The sequence below is a fragment of the Antennarius striatus genome, chromosome 1 (genome assembly GCF_040054535.1).
Source record: "Antennarius striatus isolate MH-2024 chromosome 1, ASM4005453v1, whole genome shotgun sequence".
NCBI lineage: Eukaryota > Metazoa > Chordata > Actinopteri > Lophiiformes > Antennariidae > Antennarius > Antennarius striatus.
Genome location: NC_090776.1, coordinates 5,955,660 through 5,976,164, shown reverse-complemented (window position 1 = coordinate 5,976,164; position 20,505 = coordinate 5,955,660). Strand labels below are relative to the sequence as shown.

The following is a 20,505-nucleotide window of genomic DNA, read 5'->3' as shown; positions in this document are numbered from 1 at the left end:
TTATTATTTTGAAAACCTTTTGGAGTTCAAAATCAATTCAATGAGCAACTTTTTTTTGTTTTTATGAGCAATAAAATCCAATTTTTACATTTCCAAATTTGACTGTGTGTTTCAATTTTGCCCCAATATGTCCATATAGTAAGTAATAGGGAAATAACTATCTTTTCATATAGCTTAAGTTGTGCTGAAGATAAAGATACCAAGCATGGGTATGTTAAATAATTTTTAATGTGGTATATAGAGACAAATATCAAATGTACCACAAAACGGCCAAGATAGGTCAGGGGTAAGGTAAGGAACCTTTTACTTTTACTTCCTGCATTCCATCCATTATGCTTCATGCTATTTGTTTCCTGTTTCATTGATGGTTGGTGGCTCACTGCTTTTTCTGAATGTTAAATAAAAATACAGTCTTTATTAGCTGAGTTTGTTTTGTTTTGGTTTGAACTCTTGGCCTGTATCTGCTTTGCTGCTAGAATTGCAATCAGCAGCACAGTTCATAAAGTTAGTGAGGAAGATTGATGGAATTATTCAATATTTTTACAGCATTTCCTTTTATTCTCAGAGGGTGGTGGTAAGGTATGAAAACAGTCACATTCCCTACTTACAACAAGGAGACATTGCATAAATTACCGGAATGAAAGTCTCAAAAATGATGCATGGTGCTAGAATGACAGTATAATATCATAAATGAAAGCATTTTAAATTCAATTCCCTTAACACACAGACTGATCAATATTCTCAAAAAGATACATTCCGAAATATCACAGGTTATAATTGTGGCTGGATTGTACTTTACAGTAAATAGTTTATACCCCTCTGCCTCTCTCACATTTAATATATATTCATGAATCATATCTGTGCTTTCCATGATAAGTTTAATGTGGAGTTTGTGGTATAGGTGGTGGGTATCCGCAATAAATATGGCCAGTATTTTTCTTTTTATGTCAGGAAATTTGATTTTTTGTTTGTTTGTGTAGTACTTATTAGATATGACGGAGATTCATTCCAGATAGTAGCTGGTGAATATGCATTTTAATAATATTTGTATATCAGATGGCTTGTGCATTTTGGTACCCAAGCAAACACCCAAGCAAATAATCCTTGACCCTCAAGAAAAGCAAGCTTTGTCTTGCCTGAAGGAACCCCTCACAAGAGAATGATAACCAGTTTTTTGGAGGTTGTTGTATTCAGATTAATTACCTGAATTAATTGCCTGTTTTTTTTTCACCAAAAAATAACTTTACCTGAAAAAGGAAAGTAAATATTCTCTTCCACTTGTTGATGGTTCTTCCTGGTGACATTTTCAACCACACAGATTGCCAAAGCATTTTTGAGATTTAAGAAAGATCCTGGAAGAACCTCTCACTAGTATTCATGCAGACAGACTGTAACAGGCCCTAAGCAAATTATTTTAAAAAAAACATAGAAATTTGTTGAAAGACTTTTACATGCAGTATCTACCTAATTTCAGCTATATTAAGACCCAGTACAATTTTAGGTATAACGATGGAAGTCAGTGAGCATTGAAACAAGATGATTAGAGCTCTAAATATGTACAGATTATGTTTTATTACAGTACCAGTAAGCTCTAAAGACACCATTAGCTGTTTAGGATTCAATTGGCTATCAGGCCGTTTGACAGAAGCAGTAATACATGAAGATTTACACTGCAAACAAACTTAAAACACGCACACACACACGCGCACATGCGCGCGCACACGCACATGCGCGCGCACACACACACACTCCACTGGCAGACCTCAACTCCAACACATATTACCTTGATAGTGATGAAACAACTACATCTTTCCCCAGAGGACCAATGCAAGGGAAGAAGTAGCAATTGAGACAGTTAGACTTTTGTCTCTCATTAAAACACTAAATATACTGTGATGTAAAAGAGGAGCCTGCTGACCCAAGTTAAAGCTTAAATATATTCAGCAATATGTCAACCTTCAACAGTGTATGACCACAGCAAAAAAAAAACCACCACTTGCTAGAGATGTAAACCTGTCAAAGCTAATTTTACTTAGTGTTCTAATCACAATTGTAGGTATGCATCACAGTGAGCTTGTCTACACAAGCCCTGCTGCTCAGACTGTCCATTTAAAAAAAAAATCTTCTACATAAATTTAGTACTTGTGTAGAGTCATCTAAAGGAGAATCAAAGCAATGCATAGTCAGCCTTAATCAAATCCAAATCATTTAGTACATGATCCTGTGTTTATTAGGGTTGTGGGAGCACACATAGGGTATTCAACCTGAAATGGATTTCTGTATATATGTACGTATATGCATTTTGTATGTATGTAACCAAAAATGCCATTCTATGACAAACAACAAAGACTGCAAAAGACATCTGTGATAATAAGCAGATGTCTTGGGCTGCTGATACAGAAACCTCCCTGTGGTGCAGCCTGGGAAATGCTGACTGGTACAATTTTGGGTCCCTATCTGATTAGCACCACCAGTAGGCCAATATCTGTATACCTACCAGAGCGATGTATTTGATGACGACGCCAAGGATGACACAGACACAATTCCCCCCCGCCTGCGCTAGCAATCGCCTCAATCAACATCGAAGGCTTCTCCAGATGCAAGGCAGACATACTAGTGACGGTTGTGAAAATGATTTGATATATAGTTAGGTCCATAAATATTGACACATCAACACTATTTTCAGCATTTTGGCCCTGTACACCACCACAAAGGATTTGAAATTACACAAACAAGACGTGCAGACTTTCAGCATTAATTTGAGGGTAATTGCATCCAAATCAGGTGAACAGTGTTGGAATAATAACAGTTTCTACATATGCCTCCCAATGTGCCTCCCATTTACCAAAAGTAATTGGACAAGCCAAACAATCATAAATCACTGTCACTTTTTAATATTTGGTTGCAAATGCTTTGCAGTCAATGACAGCCTGAAGTCTGGCATGCATAGACATCTCCAGACGTTGGGTTTGGTTCCTGGTGATGCTCTGTCAGACCGCCACTGCAACTGTCTTCAGTTCCTACTTGTTCTTGGGGCATTTTGCCTTCATTTTTCTCCTCAGCAAATTAAATGCATGCTCAATTGAATTAAGTCAGGTGATTGACTTGGCCATTCCATAAAATTCCACGTCATTGCCTTAACTCTTTGGTTGCTTTCGCAGTATGTTTTGGATCATTGTCTATCTGCACTGTGAAGCGCCGTCCAATGAGTTCTGAAAGCATTTGGCTGAATATGAGCAGATGATATTTCCCGACAAACTTCAGAATTCATCCTGCTGCTTTTGTCAGCAGTCACATCAATAAATACAAGGGAAAAAATTCCATTGGCAGCCATACATGCCCAGGCCATAACACTACCACCACCGTGCTTAACTGATGAGGTGGTATGTTTTGGATCATGAGCAGTTCCTTTCCTTCTATATACTCTTCTCTCCCCATAATTCTGGTACGAGTTGATCTTTGTCTCATCTGTCTATAGGATGTTGTTCCAGAACTGTATTGGGTTTTTTAGATATTTTTGATAAACTCTAATCTGGTCCTCCAGTTAATTTAGGCTCACTAATGGTTAACATCTTGTGCTGCAGCCTCTGTATTCGGTCTGGTGAAGTTGTCTTGATTGTTGACTTCAACACAGAGACGCCTACCTCATGGAGCGTGTTCTTTATCTGGCAAACTGTTGAAGGGGTTTTTTTTTTCACCAGGGAAAGAATTGTTCTGTCCATCACAGTTCTATTCCGTGGTCTTCCAGGTCTTTTGGTGTTGCTGAGTTCACCGGTGCATTCTTTCTTTTTAAGAATGTTCCAAACAGTTGATTTTGCCACATCTAATGTTTTTGCTATCTCTGTGATTAGGTTTGTTTTGCAGCCTAATGATGGCTTGCTTCATTAGCTGCAATAGTGACAGCTCTTTGGACCTCACATATTGAGAGTTGACAATTTGATTCCAAATTCAAACTTCAAATTAACTCTAGACTTTTTGTCTGGTTGTAAATGAGATAATGAGGGAATCACACACACACACCTGTCCATGTAACACACCTGGGCATGGAACAGTTGAGCAGCAATGGTCCAACTGGTCATTTAAAAAGTGGAATAAATACATAAATACAAGACTGTTATAGATAGGCTTCAGATCTCACATTGCAATTATATCCAATTATTGTAAATCTTTTAGATTAGTATTTACATAGATCAAACCTATTCTCATGTAGTTGAAAAATATTTAACCTTCAGTGACATACTGTAGTTTCCCTTTTGGTTTTCTTGTTTTGCACCAAACCACCAGTACTAAATGTGTAAAAATTTACCAGGCATCAAGCCTGATTTTAGGCAAATCTCCCTCCGGCCAGACAGCTTTTGCATTTTCCTCACATGTTCACATCACAATACATCACAAATATTACAGCATTTTATACTGTATTACATTCTTGCTATAGTATTGGAATAAAACACTTGAAATTAGGATGTAAAAGTCACAATACATGCAGTTTGAAGGAATCAAATTAAACCACAGGGTGATCTCTGTCATCATACCGAGTATACTATACAGTGGTTTGCAAAAGTATTCAGCCCCTTGAACTTTTCCACATTTTGTCACGTTACAACCACAAATATGTATTTCATTGGGATTTTTATGTGAAAGACCAACATAAAGTGGCAGACATTGTGAAGTACAAAGAAGTCAATACTTTGCCTTTTTCTACAATTACAGCTGCAAGACTTTTGGGGTATGTCTACCAGCTTTGCACATCAAGAGACTGAAATTTGTGCCCATTCTTCCTTGCAAAACAGCTCAGGCTCAGTAAGATTAGATGGAGAGCGTTTCTGAATGGCAGTTTTCAGATTTTGCAACAGATTTTCGATTGGATTTAGGTCAAGATTTTGATTTGACCATTCTATGACAAGAATATGTTTTGTTTTTAACCATTCCATTGTAGCCCCAGCTTTATGTTTAGGGTCGTTGACCTGCTGGAATGTGAACCTCTGCCCCAGTCTCAAGACTTTTGCAGACTCCAACAGGTTTTCTTCCAAGATTGCCCTGTATTTGGCTCCATTCATCTTCCCATTAACTCTGACCATCTTTCCTGTCCCTGCTGAAGCATCTCCACAGTACAGAAGCATCTCCACAGCATGATGCTACCACCATTGGAGATGGTATGGTTAGAGTGATGTGCAGTGTTAGTTTTCCACCAGACATAGCTTTTTGTATTTAGGCCAAAAAGTATAATTTTGGTCTCATCTGACCAGAGCACTTTCTTCCACGTTTGCTGTGTCTCCCATATGGCATCTGGCAAACTGTAAACGGGACTTCTTATGGTTTTCTTGTATCAATGGCTTTCTTCTTGCCACTCCATAAAGGCCAGATTTGTGCAGCGCATGACTAATGGTTGTCCTGTGGAGAAACATCCCCCACCTGAGCTGTGGATCTCTGCAGTGTGTCGAGGGTCACCATGGGCCTCTTTGGCTGCATCTCTGATCCATGCTCTCCTTGTTCGGCCTGTAAGTTTGGGTGGATGGCCGTTTCTTGGTAGGTTTTCAGTTGTGCCATTCAATTTCAATTCATCCGGATGATGGATTAAACAGTGCTCTGTGAGATGTTCAAAGCTTGGGAAATATTTTTATACCCTAACCCTGCTTTAAACTTCTCCACAACTTCATCCCTGACCTGTCTGATGTGTTCCTTGGACATCATAAAGCTGTTTGCTCCCCAATATTCTCTTTACAAACCTCTGAGGACATCACATAACAGCTGTATTTGTACTCAGATGAGATTACACACAGGTAGACTCTATTTAGTCATTAGGTCAACATTTGATTATTCAGCAATCATCACACAACTTCTGAAGGCAATCGGTTACACTCAGAGAAAAGGGGGCTGAATACTTTTGCACACTTGTACTTTTCAGTTTGTAACATTTTTAAAATCATAATTTTCTTTCTACTTCACCATTGTGTGCCACTTTATGTCGGTTTTTCACATAAAATTCCAATGAAATATACAGTATTTAGATTTGTGGTCGTAACGTGACAAAATGTGGAAAAGTTCAAGGGGGCTGAATACTTTTGCAAGCCACTGTATGTAACAAAATATCTGATTTCAGTCATTAGTTCTATATAATTACAGCTATTTCCAAATAAAGAAGTATGACAGCCAGCAGATCTCATTACTAAGATGTTCTTACCGATGGCCATGAAGTCCTCTTGGTCCCAAGACTGCAGCTGAGCTAAAGGGCCACTGTACAGCAGCAGCCCATCAGTCACATCAGTGATGAACTCCAGTGACACATGGCTGTCAAAGCAAGGCATTATGGGAGGAAACCAGGCATAACCACTGCCATGGAAACTGTGCTTGTTCTGCTGGCACTCCGGCCCCTCAAACTGAGCTGGGCATTGGCACCTTGGAGAAAAATATAGAACCAACATTACTTACATTCTTGAATGTTCTTGATTATTTATGCAATTTTAGCTTGGTTATGGGCTCCAAAAAAATGAGGAATCTTGAAAGTATTTTCAAAGGTATTTTGTCACTATATTTAGATCTTTGAAGTATTCCATATTCTCTCCAAGACTAGTTATTTCACAAACAGCTTTGCCTTTGGCTGTTTCTGTACATCTCCATACATTTAAAAAGGGTGGAGATTTTATGTAACATGCAGATGTTCTCATTAGTAGCGAAACCACAGGAAGAATTCAATACATCACTCGGGAACTCTTTTCCAGTCTAAATTCAACTAATTTCCTGAGCTTTTTTATAAATTTAATGATACAAAATCTTATTTGTTATATTTGCATTTCTCATTTTCTTCCCTTTATGTAGTATGTCTTTGACACTGCAAAAAGACTATTATGGTATATTTTTCCGGTTGAGAGCAACCTTCAATTTCATGTCTCATTGCATATCCAGATATTCAGAAAAGACTGACAAAGGCTAATTTATTCATGTACACTTAAAACACACTTAAATGTAAATATTTTTAAATAAAATTGTAATATTTATTTTTATAAAAAAGGTTTTTCCATTTAAAAAGTTGGATAAAATATCCAATCATCCAATTTCAGCTACCTAACATTGTCAGGTTCCATGAAATCTGCCAGACCTTCAGAATCCACGTGATGGTTCTGTCTGTTATAAGTGAACGGAGACAGCCTGTTCAGTGTATAGCGCTTGGACCAATCAGCTCACAGACTCACAGAGCTCAGGCCCTTCATGTGGGTCCTTTTCAGAAGCTTCCTATGACACTGACACCTGCTGGTGCAAAGGAGTGGCGGACAGCGTTGCTTCTCTGACACACAACTCTGATGGTTTGTGGAGTAAACCTTACTTACTACCTCAAACCTAACTGCTAGGTTAGGTTTTATTTGTCATTCTGCAACACATCGAACCTGAACCAGGACATTCACAGCTACCCAAGATGGCTGAAGGAGGAAAAGAGTCTGGTCATATATTAAAACATCACAACGAGTATGATGAGGACACTGTACTTTCTGCAGATGGATTTAAAGCACGTATGGAGGATTTTGAGTTTTGTTTTTTGCTGAACACATTCAGTGGGATTTTGAACATGCTGATTGTGCTTTTTGCAATACTACAGACAAAACACGTTGGATGTACAATTCTGCATAACAAAAGTGAACGAGTTTTGTCACTCAGTTGAGCAAGCAAAGAGAAAATTCAATGAGGTATATGAAGAAACGGTGCGCGTCTCAGGTGTTCCCAGCTGTGCGCAGAGGCCGGGGCGCAGTGCAAGAAGATCTGCGCGAACACTACCAAAAACTCCACGACAGCATTCTAGACAACATTTGTTCCCAGATACGGAATTGATTTCAGGACCATAAACATGTTGATGTTCTCTTTGGGAGTGACCAGGAAGGATAGGATCAGGAATGAGTACATCAGAGGGACAGCACATGTTAGAGGTTTTGGAGATAAAGTCAGAGAGACCAGACTGACATGGTTTGGACATCTCCAGAGGAGAGATAGTGAATATATTGGTAGAAGGATGTTTTGAACTGCCAAGCAGGATGCCTTAGAGGGAGACCAAAGAGGAGGTTTATGGATGTAATGAAGGAGGACATGAAGGTAGTTGGTGTGAGAGAGGAGCATGCAAAGAGACAGGGCTAGGATGGAGGCAATTGATTCGCTGTGGCGACCCCTGAAGGGCAAAGCCGAAAGGATTAGAAGAACATGATGTTTCTCTCTCTCGTCGACCCCCAGCACTTTCACACTTACAGGGATAAAAGCACAGCCTTTTCCAGCTTAATGCAGAGCCATGGAATACTATTTGATTTTCCCCGACCTAAAACAGAACTGTCTGTAATGTATGCAAATGGCTGATTTTGAAGGGAAAAGTCCCGCTGATCTCCTGGATTTCCTTCGGATCCAGAATCTGAGTGAGAGTATGGGGCAAATTAACGCATTGGCTATAACCATCCCTGTGTCCACTGCTTCTGCTGAACGTTCATTCACGACACCGAAGCGTCTCAAAACGTATGCCAGAAATACAATGGGACAGACACGGCTTTCAGCATTACCCTCCGTGTCCATAGAGAAAGACTTGCTGATGGATCTGAAACGCAACGACAAATTGTTCGACAGAGCCATGGAAGTTTTTTTGAAGTAAGAAGGATGGATTTCATTTTTAAATAAAGAATGGTCGGTGCCTGTCGTCACGGCAACCCCAGAACCCGTTGGTGGACAGCGGCGGTAAAGGATGCCGTCAAGCCGAAGAAGGACTCCGATCGGGCCTTTTCAGGCTGTGGGACTCGGAGGCAGCTGATGAGTACCGGCTGGCGTTGGAGGAGTTCTCAGGCGTGGGAGGAGTTCGGTGAGGCCTTGGAGCACGACTTCCAGACGGCTTCGAGGAATTTCTGGTCCACCATCAGACGTCTCAGGAGGGGGAAGCAGTGTAGCGTCAACACTGCGTATATAGTGGGAATGGGGGCGCTGCTGACCTCAACTCCTCGACTTGGTCGGGAGAATACTTCAAAGACCTCCTCAATTAAGGCGACACACCTTCCCATGAGGAAGCAGTCTGGGTTCTCTGAGGGCTCTCCTATCTCTGGGGTTGAGGTCACAAGGTGTTTAAAAAGCTCCTCGGCGGCAAGGCCCCGGTGGTGGATGAGATCCGCCTGGAGTTCCTAAAGGCTCTGGATGTTGTGGGGCTGTCCTGGTTGACACGCCTCTGCAACATTGCGTGGACATCGGGGACAGTACCTCTGGATTAGCAGACTGGGGAGGTGGTCCCCCTTTTTAAGAAGGGGGACAGGAGGGTGTGCTCCAACTACAGGGGCATCACACTCTTCAGCCTCCCTGGCAAGGTCTATTCAGGGGTTCTGGAGAGGAGGGTCCGTCGGGAAGTCGAATCTCGGATTCGGAGGAGCAGTGTGGTTTTCGTCCTGGCCGTGGAACAGTGGACCAGCTCTACACCCTCCACAGGGTCCTTAAGGGGGCATGGGAGTTCCTTCGCCCAACCAGTCTACATGTGTTTTGTGGACTTGGAGAACGCGTTCGACCGTGTCCCTCGGGGGGTTCTGTGGGGTGGTGCTTCGGGAGTATGGGGTACTGAAAACTCTTGTTTCCAGTGAGGGTTGCACTCCGCCAAGGTTGCCCTTTCTCACTGATTCTGTTAATAACTTTTATGGACAGAATTTGTAGGCGCAGCCAAGTCGTTTGAGGGTGTCCGGTTTGGTGGCCTGAGTATTGTGTCTCTGCTTTTTGCAGATGACGTGGTGCTGTTGGCTTCATCAAGCCGTGATCTCCAACTCTCACTGGAGCGGTTCGCAGCTGAGTGTGAAGCGGTTGGGATGAGAATCAGCATCTACAAATCTGAGAGCATGGTCCTCAGTCGGAAAAAGGTGGAGTGCCCACTCCGGGTTGGGATGAGATCCTGCCCCAAATGGAGGAGTTCAAGTATCTCGGGGTCTCGTGCATGAGTGAGGGTATGATGGAACTGGAGATCGACAGGCAGATCGGTGCAGCGTCTGCAGTGATGCGGACTCTGTATCGGTCCCTGGTGGTGAAGAAAGAGCTGAGCCGAAAGGCAAAGCTCTCGATTTACCGGTCAATCTACGTTCCTGCCCTCACCTCTAGTCACGATCGTGACCGATAGCACAAGATCCTGGATACAAGCGGCCATAATGAGTTTCCTCCGCAGGGTGTCTGGGTTCTCCGTTAGAGATAGGGTGAGGTTTTGTCATCCGAGAGGGACTCAGAGTCGAGCCGCTGCTCCTCCGTATCGAGAGTAGCCAAATGAGGTGGCCTCTGGTTAGGATGCCTCCTGGACGCCTCCCTGGGGAGGTGTTCTGAGACCATGGTCCTCAGTCGGAAAAAGGTGGAGTGCCCACTCCGGGTTGGGGATGAGATCCTGCCCCAAATGGAGGAGTTCAAGTATCTCGGGGTCTCGTGCATGAGTGAGGGTATGATGGAACTGGAGATCGACAGGCAGATGTGATGTGGACTCTGTATCGGTCCCTCGTGGTGAAGAAAGAGCTGCGCCGAAAGGCAAAGCTCTCGATTTACCGGTCAATCTACGTTCCTGCCCTCACCTCTAGTCACGATCGTGACCGATAGAACAAGATCCTGGATCCTGGATACACCCTGCGGAGTTTCCTCCGCAGGGTGTCTGGGTTCTCCGTTAGAGATGGGGTGAGAAGTTTTGTCATCCGAGAGGGACTCAGAGTCGAGCCGCTGCTCCTCCGTATCGAGAGTAGCCAGATGAGGTGGCCTCTGGTTAGGATGCCTCCTGGACGCCTCCCTGGGGAGGTGTTCCGGGCACGTCCTACTGGGAGGAGGCCCCGGGGATGACCCAGGACACGCTGGTGAGACTATGTCTCCCGGCTGGCCTGGGAACGCCTTGGGATTCTCCTGGAGGACCCTAGGGAGAGGGAAGTCTGGGCTTCCCTGCTTAAGCTGCTGCCCCCGCGACCCGACCCCGGATAAGCGGAAGAAGATGGATGGATGTTTGGCTCTTTTGCCTCCTTATAGGAGTTGGTTCATTTCTAACTGACAGGTATAAATTCATCAGTATCCCTTGACTTGGACTGGGCATAACATCTGACCTTAGCTACATAACATATCCGACAGTAATTCCAAAGAGCACAATTTCTGATACTATCTACATGTAATATATCTCTGTTCCGCTCTTCTTTTCTAGTCTTATGTCCTTCAATTATGTCCTCGCTGCTATTTTTGGTTGTTTTTCTGCAGCTCTGCTATGTTTTTCCTTCCATTTTATATATTGCCATCCTTTTACTCTATCGTCAATCTTTTACTAATTTCCACTATAATCCTCTTCTGTAACACATTAAATCCGGGAAATCTGTTTCTGATTTGCTTATAAAAATGTTTCCAGACACTTTCTTTGGAATACAACATGAAATATAACTTTTCATTCCATTTTTGCTAACATTAAAAACAGATTTTCACAACCTCCTAGAAAAAAAACCCAGACATCTAGCATGTTATTTGTCTTAATCTGCCAGTTCTTGTTTCAAATTCCTGGAAAATAAGTAAATTGAAGGAGAACATCTAAATTACCAAAGAACAGTCTGAAAACATAGCCAAAAGTGGAATAAGAGCATTTCAGTAAACCCTTTATAACTACAAACATGATAATGAAATCCTTTTTGGTGATTCTCGTTGTTTTTGACTGTGAATTTAATCTTTAATAGTATCTTCAATCTTGCATTTTCATCAGTGGATAAATAAAAAAAGTGAAGTTCTAAGCATGTACTGATATCTAAATCGTAACATTATAGAGTTTGTGACTACTATGATGGATTTCAGAGTAAATTCACAAGCCCAAAACACAACAAAACAAAAGCTGAAATATCTTCCTTGAGGACAAATTATCTATCGTCCATCGATCATCTATCTTTCCCTGCCTTTTTGGAGGACTGGAGAAGATGGAAGTCACTCAAAACTTGAACTGCAGTGATTGATGTTAGCGGTTCTAGACTATAGAAAGATACAGCAACTCTATGATCTCAATCCTAACAAACTGAATCTCAGTGGGGACACTGCAAATTACTAGCAGTGGTGGGCGGTCAGGGCCAGCAAGGCCTTCTCTGCTGGTCTAAACCAGAAATCATGATAATATTTATGATAAAAGTTAATTATATTGTAATGCATTGTTCTTAAATAAATATATTCAAATATGTGTATAAATATATAATTATACATTTGGAAATAGTATGACATAGGCCAACACTGGGTCAATGTTCTATTTTTAAGTTGTGATTGGATACTCACTCTGAAAAGGCGGCACCACACAGGCAGTTGAAGAGAAGCTCTAGTGAGACGAGGGTCCAATCCCTGAGGGAGCTAACCTGTTCTAGCTAACCTGTTCTAGCTAACGGAGTGTTCTTGAAGAAAAAAGGAGAATGGATTATGTGTTTAAATAAGCCGTTTGAACAGCTGTTTCGGTGCGTAAGAGCATTTCATTTAGTTAGTTTTCACATTTAATGTTCTTTTTATTTAATTTCATTTACAGTGATACCTACGAATGTCTACTTACGAAATGTTCCACTTACAAAATTTCTCAGCAGGAAAATATTACAACTTACCTCTCCCACAGGTTCCAGAATGCAACATTCTCAGCCCTTCCATTGGCTATTACCTATTACGTATCCTCCTGGCATCCCATTGGCTAAGAGGGATGCGACTCCACTCCTTTGTATTTCGTTTATCTAGCTGTGGTGATGGTCATTTCAGTCGGTTTTGTTCTGTGACGTAGTTGTGTGACGTCTATAAAAGGTGTGGCTGGGGGGGTTCTTCTGTGCCAGTGACAATAAAAGGAGTGGGGCTGACGCCGGTTTTTGTCCCATTTGAGAGAAGTTATAAACATCCTGAACGCTACATTGGTGACAGCAGTGAGAGCCACTCACAGTATTATGGGATGTATTTATGCATGTTTGACTATAGAGAGCATCACTGAAGGCCTATGTCTGAAATCTACGGCCCGCCACTGATTATTGGACACCTAAAATGTATAACTTGATGATGGTGCAAGAGAATGTTTTAAGCGAACCATTGATAATCCACTGTTCCTGAAAACCATCCTCAGTTATGTAACTAAGGGCAGATTGAAAAAATGAATCCATAAACTTGAGCCAGGGGACATGCCACCAAATAATCTATTAAGAATCGATGAGCAATTTGACTACTACATGTATAATTTTCCACAGTTTTTGCGCTAGAAATTGTTTTTTTTTTTCAATTATAGTCCAATCAAGGGCAGTGAAAGTGATGAAAGTCTCAGTTTGAATTTGGTTTGCATTTGGGTTTTACTGTGTTTAACAGCTGTTGTATTTTGAAGTATTTACATCTCGGGTCTAATAGTATCTGTTTGTTTTCTTTCTAACATCTCATATCATTCTAGATCCTGTCTCATCTTCAATCAGTTCTTTCCCTGCACCTGCCGTTTCCCCACACACCTGCAAGCCACTCCCCAATCTGTCTCCACTCTACATATGCCGGCTCAGCCTTCTGCTCTCTGCTCTCTGCCAGATTGTTTAGTGTTCGCCCTGACTCTCCAGCCTTTGATTCCTGCCTGCTTTTCTGTTAGACCCAGCCTGTTTCCCGGACCCTGCCTTTCAACGACCCCTGATCTGATTCGTCTGGTTTGTAGATTGTTTCGTGCCTGACCCTGCCTGATTCTGGACTCTTACCATTTGCCTGTCGTTTTTTTGGATACCTCTGCCTATCTGACTGATTATTTTGGTACTTGATCCCTGCCTGTATTATTAAATCCTTTTTTGAGACCTTTCCCACCTGATACTCTGTTGTGCTTTTGGGTTCTCCCTGCCAGTCGTGTTCTAGCCTTGACAGAACAATCTGGCCACTTGAACCCAGCCGACAGTGACCCTGCTCAGCAAAACCCTAGATCTGAACACAATCGTTATGACAGCGTTATGACCAGCACCTCCAGTTCGCTTTTACGACCGCTCACCAGGACCGCAGTATGGACCTTCTCCAGGAACATCTTGCTGCATTTTCGGCGGCACTACCGGGTCGCCTAGTTTCCTCTGCTGTTCCCGAGTCTCCTGCTCGGTCGGCGACTGGGTCTGAGGCTTGGAGTCCACCACCGGAACGTTGTTCCGGGGCTCCAGGTACCTGCCGTGCATTTCTGGTCCTTGTCTTTGAGCAGCAGCCCTCTGCTTTTCCGACTGAGCGAGCCCGCGTGGCGTACATCATCTCCCTGCTGACGGGAAGAGCCCGAGTTTGGGGAACCGCCGAGTGGGAGCGGCAGTCGCCTGTCTGTGCCTTTGTCCAGTCCTTCTCCGCTGAGTTCCGAAAGGTCTTTGATAATGTGACACCTGGTAGAGAGGCAACCCAGGGGTCTGTTGAACTTATCTCAAGGGGGAAGTTCTGTGGTGGATTACTCGATAGAGTTCTGCACCATGGCAGCGGAAAGTGACTGGAACCCGGCTTCTCTGTTTGACGTTTTTTATAATGGGTTAGCTGACGCTATAAAAGATGAATTGGCGACGCGGGATCCTCCTGCGGCTCTGGACTCTCTCGTCGCTCTGGCCACTCGCATCGATGTCCGTCTCCGGGAGCGCAGGAAGGAGCTCGTCATCCCGAAGCAGTCCGGAGGTTAGCCCCTGCCTCTATTTCTTCTCCATCTTCCCTGCTGCCAGAGGAGGACGTTCATAGGGGTCAGATGGAGCCTATGCAACTAGGTCGGGCTCGTCTGTCGCCAACAGAGAGAGAGCGTCGCCTGCGGGGAAATCTCTGCCTCTACTGTGGTCAGTCCGGACATTTTGCTTCCACCTGTCCGGTAAAAGGCAGGGCTCAGCAGTTAAACAGAGAGCGCTGGTGAGCCGGACAACAAACTTCAGTGTGCCCTCTCGACCAGTGCTGCACGCCCTACTTCGCTGTGCCGGTAGACTGGGTTTCAGGAAGAATCCGTCAGTGGAGTGAACAATGTCACTCCGTCTGTTTAAAATCTGTCCCGTTAACAGTTAATCTCGGTCGGACAGCCGAGAAGTCTGACCTAACTGGTGTTCCTGAGGAGTACGCTGAACTCAAGGAGGTTTTTAGTAAGGCACAGGCTACGTCGCCTCCTCCTCATTGACCTTATGACTGTGCAATCGATCTTCTCCCCGGGTACAACCCCCCCCTAGGGGTAGACTGTACTCTTTCAGCCCCAGAGATTAAAGCCATGGACCCGTACATCCAGGACTCATTGGCTGCAGGTCTCATTCGCCCCTCATCCTCACCAGCTGGTGCAGGGTTTCTCTTTGTGGAGAAGAAGGATAAAACTTTACGAAATAACTGTCAAGAACCGGTATCCACTTCCACTCATCTCGTCTGCTCATGAGATATTGCAGGAGGCAACCATTTCCACTAAATTGGATGTAAGGAACGCTTATCATCTTGTACGCATCAGGAAAGCGGATGAGTGGAAGACGCCCCTCAATACTCCAAGTGGAGTATTGAATACGCACCTGCTGTATTTCAATGTCTGGTTAACGATGTGTTGCGGGGATTTTCTTAATATCTGTGTATTTGTGTATCTGGGTGACATTCTCATTATCTAAGTCCAGACAGGATCATGTTGTTCATGTACAGCAGGTATTGCAAACGTCTGTTGCAGAATCAGCTTTTCATTAAGGCTGAAAAGTGCGAGTTCCATGTCTCTGAGGCCTCCTTCCTGGGATTCATCTTTGGCGTTGGAAAAATTTCCATGGTCCCAGCCAAGACCGCGGCGGTTACTGCCTGGCCCATTCCTGCTTCCCGAAAGGATCTACAACGGTTCCTAGGGTTTGCTAACTTTTATCGAAGATTCATACGAAACTACAGTTTGCTAGCTGCCCCGCTTATATTATAAGCCCTCACCTCCCAGAAGGTCCTCTTCAGGTGGTCCCAAGCTACAGAGGAGGCTTTTGGGGAGTTGAAGGCCAGATTTGCCTGTTCCTATTTTGACTCTTCCAGACACCACTCTGCAGTTCATTGTGGAGGTGGATGCCTCAGATTCCGGGGTAGGGGCGGTGCTTTCTCAGCGGTAAACCGAGGATCACAAGGTCCATCCCTGTGCCTTCTTCTCCTGCAAGTTGTCACCCACAGAGAGAAATTATGATATCGGTAACCGGGAACTGCTTGCTGTAAAACTGGCACTCGAGGAGTGGAGGCACTGGTTGGAAGGTGCAGAAAAGCCGTTCATTGTTTGGACTGACCATAAGAATTTGAAGTACATTCGGTCTGCCAAGAGGCTTAACTCTCGGCAGGCCATGTGGGCTTTATATTTTAACCGGTTTAACTTTTGTCTTTCCTACTGACCAGGATCTAAGAACATTAAACCTGACTTCCTCTCCCGCCAGTTCCAGTCGGACAATTCCCCAGCCTCGCCAGACAAAATTCTTCCTGGTTCCTGTGTCATTGGTGCCGTTACTTGGGAGGTGGAGGACCAGGTAAAGCGTTCCAGCTCCCAGTGCCTGTCCCGACGATCGTTTATTTGTTCCTGTAAGTCTTCGACCTCAGGTCCTGCAGTGGGGACATGGTTCCAGACTGGCATTCCACCGAGGAGTTTGGCGTACTATGGCCTTGTTACGGCAGCGGTTTTGGTGGGCGTCCATTGAGGAAGATGTCAAAGAGTTCGTTGCTGCTTGTCCCACCTGTGCTCAGAACAAGAACTGCCATCTTCCTCCCTCTGGACTTCTCCAGCCACTGCCTCTGCCTCGCCGTCCCTGGTCGCATATCTCCCTGGATTTTGTTACAGGACTGCCGTACCCTCTGAGGGTACGGTGATTCTCACTGTCATCGATCAAGTTGTACATTTGATACCGTTGCCCAAGTTGCCTTCTGCCAAGGAGACTGCTGAGCTGCTGCTTCTCCACGTTTTCCGGCTGCATGGTCTCCCCAGTGATGTGGTCTCTGATCGGGGGCCACAATTTACATCACGCTTTTGGCAGTTCTGCAGTCTGCTGGGAGCCAAGGTCAGCCTGACCTCCGGGTTTCATCCACAATCCAACGGCCAAGCGGAACGTATGAACCAGGAAATGGAGACAGCATTGCGCTGTCTGGCATCTCACAACCCGTCATCCTGGTCAAGACAATTACTCTGGTTGGAGTACGCCCACAACACCCTGCCCAGCTCTGCCACCGGTCTCTCACCCTTCCAGTGCAGGGCTTTCAACCTCCGCTTTTTCCAGAGCAGGAACGGGAGGTCGGTGTTCCTTTGGTCCAGATGTTTATTCAACAATGCCGCCGCACTTTGGATGCAGGCCCGGGCCACCTAACTCCGTTCATCGGATCGGTACAGGCGGTCCGCCAACCGGAGACGCACCCCTGCTCCACTATAAACACGGGGTCAGCGGGTCTGGCTGTCAACACGCGATCTTCCTCTACGTGTTGAATCTAGGATGCTTGCTCCTCGGTTTGTGGGGCCATTCCCTATAAGATAATTAACCCAATGGCCGTTCGTCTGCGACTGCCCCGTTCCATGAGGATACACACGACATTTCATGTGTGTAGGATTAAGCCAGTGAGAGGGAGCCCATTGCAACCCCCCTCCAAACCCCCACCACCCCCCCGGCTCATCGATGGTGCCCCTGCCTACACGGTATCGGTATCGGGGCAGAGGTGTCCAGTACTTGGTTGACTGGGAGGGGTACTGTCCAGAGAAACGGTCTTGGGTCCCGGCTCGAAGCATCCTGCATCCAGCCCTCATCAGGGAGTTCCATCAGGATCATCCCGACCAGCCTGGAGGGATGTTAAGGGACGTCCGTAGAGGGGGGGGGGGGGTTCTGTCACATCTCGGGTCTAATAGTTTCTGTTTGTTTTCTTTCTAACATCTCATATCATTCCAGATCCTCTCATCTTCAATCAGTTCATTCCCTGCACCTGCCGTTTCCCCACACACCTGCAGCCACTCCCCAACCTGTCTCCACTCTATATATGCGGGCTCAGCCTTCTGCTCTCTGCCAGATTGTTTAGTGTTCACCCTTACTCTCAAAGCTTTTGATTCCTGCCTGCTTTTCTGTTAGACCCAACCTGTTTCCCGGACCCTGCCTTTCATCGACCCCTGATCTGATACGTCTGCCTGGTTTGTAGATTGTTTCGTGTCTGACCCTGCCTGATTCTGGACTCTACCATTTGCCTGTCGTTTTTTTGGATACCTCTGCCTCTCGGACTGATTATTTTGGAACTTGACCCCTGCCTGTATTATTAAACCCTCTTTTGAGACCTTGCCCAACTGATACTCTGTTGTGCTTTTGGGTTCTCCCTGCCAGTCGTCTTCTAGCCTTAACAATAACAGCAATTAAATCTGGCAGCAAAAAGACAATGTTGTATGTTACGTATGAAAGATTTTATTTGTGTGTTTTGTTTCTAATACACATGATTTTTTGATAAATATTGTGAATAGTGGTTCAGACCAGAACCCTTGAATACTTTTAGATCTGGTAGAACTGACCATCACAACAATGTTGTGTTCAGCCATTGGGAGAATTTAACCACAAAGGACATTATTGTTTCCAGTCCAATAAATTCCATACTTTTTTAAAATAGTATGATGACCGTAATTGCCCTTTAGTTGCGAGTACACTGAAATTAATGGATAATTCCCATTTTAAATGATAATGTGATGAGCACCATAGACATTTTCACAGTCAGGGAACCACAGAAGCACCCAGAAATATACATTTGGTAAACTTCAAAGAAAAGAAAACTATAGCAGCTGGTAGTACAGGACTTCTTGAAAATATCCACCTAATCCTGGAGCATTAGTATAGGGATAGTCCCTTTGAGCGTATTTGAGTACGGATGAGCATAAAATCTCACTGCACATGTGTTCACTATGTTTTCTTGCTTTGTCTTTTAGGACTTATTTTTAACCTCAAGCTTTATTTAATTAAAAGCAGCTAGTGAAAGGCCAGGATTTCAGAATGGCTGGCTGGATATAATGTGCCTTACTGCTGGTACGGAGCAGAATGACTGAAAATGTTTGGGTCCACTTTGGACATAATCCCTGGATTACACACATGCATTCAAACCAACACTCACACAATTACACAATGAATAGGAATGTAGACATATTTGTCAACTCAATTCTTTTCTGCTGAAATCAGCAAATAGTTTTGTATCATTATGTGAGTTGATGTGGTTATTATCAAGTTCATTTTATTGTTTACACATATATCTTGGAGATTACTCATAAAGAAAGAACATGTTAGATTTTGTAATTCACAGGTCAACAATTTGATGTCATCTATATCATGGCAGCTCCATATGACCGATGAAATACGTTTTTACGTCTAACATTTCTTGTAAAAAAAGGTGAAGGTTCAGATAGATGATTCAAAAATGTAATATTGATAATGTAAAACCGTTATGTTAAAACACATTAATCTTACATATAATTATCTCTACAAAGTCAATAACCCATGCAGTGCACCTCTGTGAATCCATATCTCATGTATTTGTTATGTAGACATTATTTCAAACAGATTTGTTGCACATCATCGTGGCAAGTCTTTCCTGCTTGTTAAGAACAGTGAAACCTCAACGAGATATTGGTATTGTACTTTCTTGATGGAACATCTCCAAGGGATGTGGCTTTCAAACGACATGAGCTTACAGGAATATAGTATTTCACACAAACATTGTGGATAGTCAAGGTAATGTAGCCGCAAGAGGGCACAAGCCAGTGTCTTACTGTGCCATTCCCAAGCCCGAATAAATACAGAGGGTTGTGTCAGGAAGGGCACCCAAGTAAAACTTTTGCCAAATCATGTGAATTGAACATATGACCTCCATACCGGATCGGTCGAGGACCGAGTTCACAACAACCACAATCGGCGCTGTTCACCTACAGGGTGCCGGTGGAAATTGGACTACTGTTGGTCGAAGAAGGACAGGTGGAAAGTGTGTTCGTAGGGAGCGAAAGAGGAGGAACGCCAAGAGTATCGGACTGAGAGTAGGAACATTGAATGTTGGAATTAGGAGAGGAAAAGGTAGAGTTGGTTCAAATGATGCAGTGGAGGAACGTATAGACATAGTGTGTGCAGGAGACCAGGTGGAAAGGTAGCAAGCTTAGAAGCAGGGTTTAAGTCAGTCTCTCATGGTGTAGATGGGAAAAAAATGGAATAAGGTTTGGTGTCCAGGAGAGGAACGCAGAAGGAAAGATGATGGTTGACTTTGCAAAAAGGATGGGAATGGCTATAGTGAATACTGTCTTTCAGAAGAGGCAGGAACATATGGTGACCTATGTGTGGAGGCAGGAGCACACAGGTAGACTACATCTTGTGTAGACAGTGTGATCTGAAGGAGACCAGTGACTGCAAAGTAGTGGTAGGCGAGAGTGTAGCCAAACAGCATAGGATGGTGGTGTGTAGGATGACTCCTACACGATAAATGATGAGGATAAAGACAGAGTAGAGGATAAAATGGTGGAGCTGAAAAATGAAGAGTGTTGCATGACTTTTAGGAGGGAGTTAAGACAGGCTCTTGGTGTCCAGGAGGTGCTTCCAGATGATTGGACAACTACAAGTAATGTGATCAGGG

At 43.9% G+C, this 20,505-nt stretch overlaps 1 protein-coding gene across 1 annotated transcript in view; it reads right to left on the bottom strand.

The window, feature by feature from the left end:
* si:ch211-186j3.6 (neural-cadherin) overlaps positions 1-20,505 on the bottom strand; it is a 593,489-nt gene that overhangs the window by 149,976 nt on the left and 423,008 nt on the right. Inside the window, exon 27 of the mRNA XM_068311636.1 lies at positions 6,182-6,396. Within this exon, the coding sequence (XP_068167737.1) occupies positions 6,182-6,396 (215 nt within the window). The remainder of the gene's footprint in view (positions 1-6,181; positions 6,397-20,505) is intronic.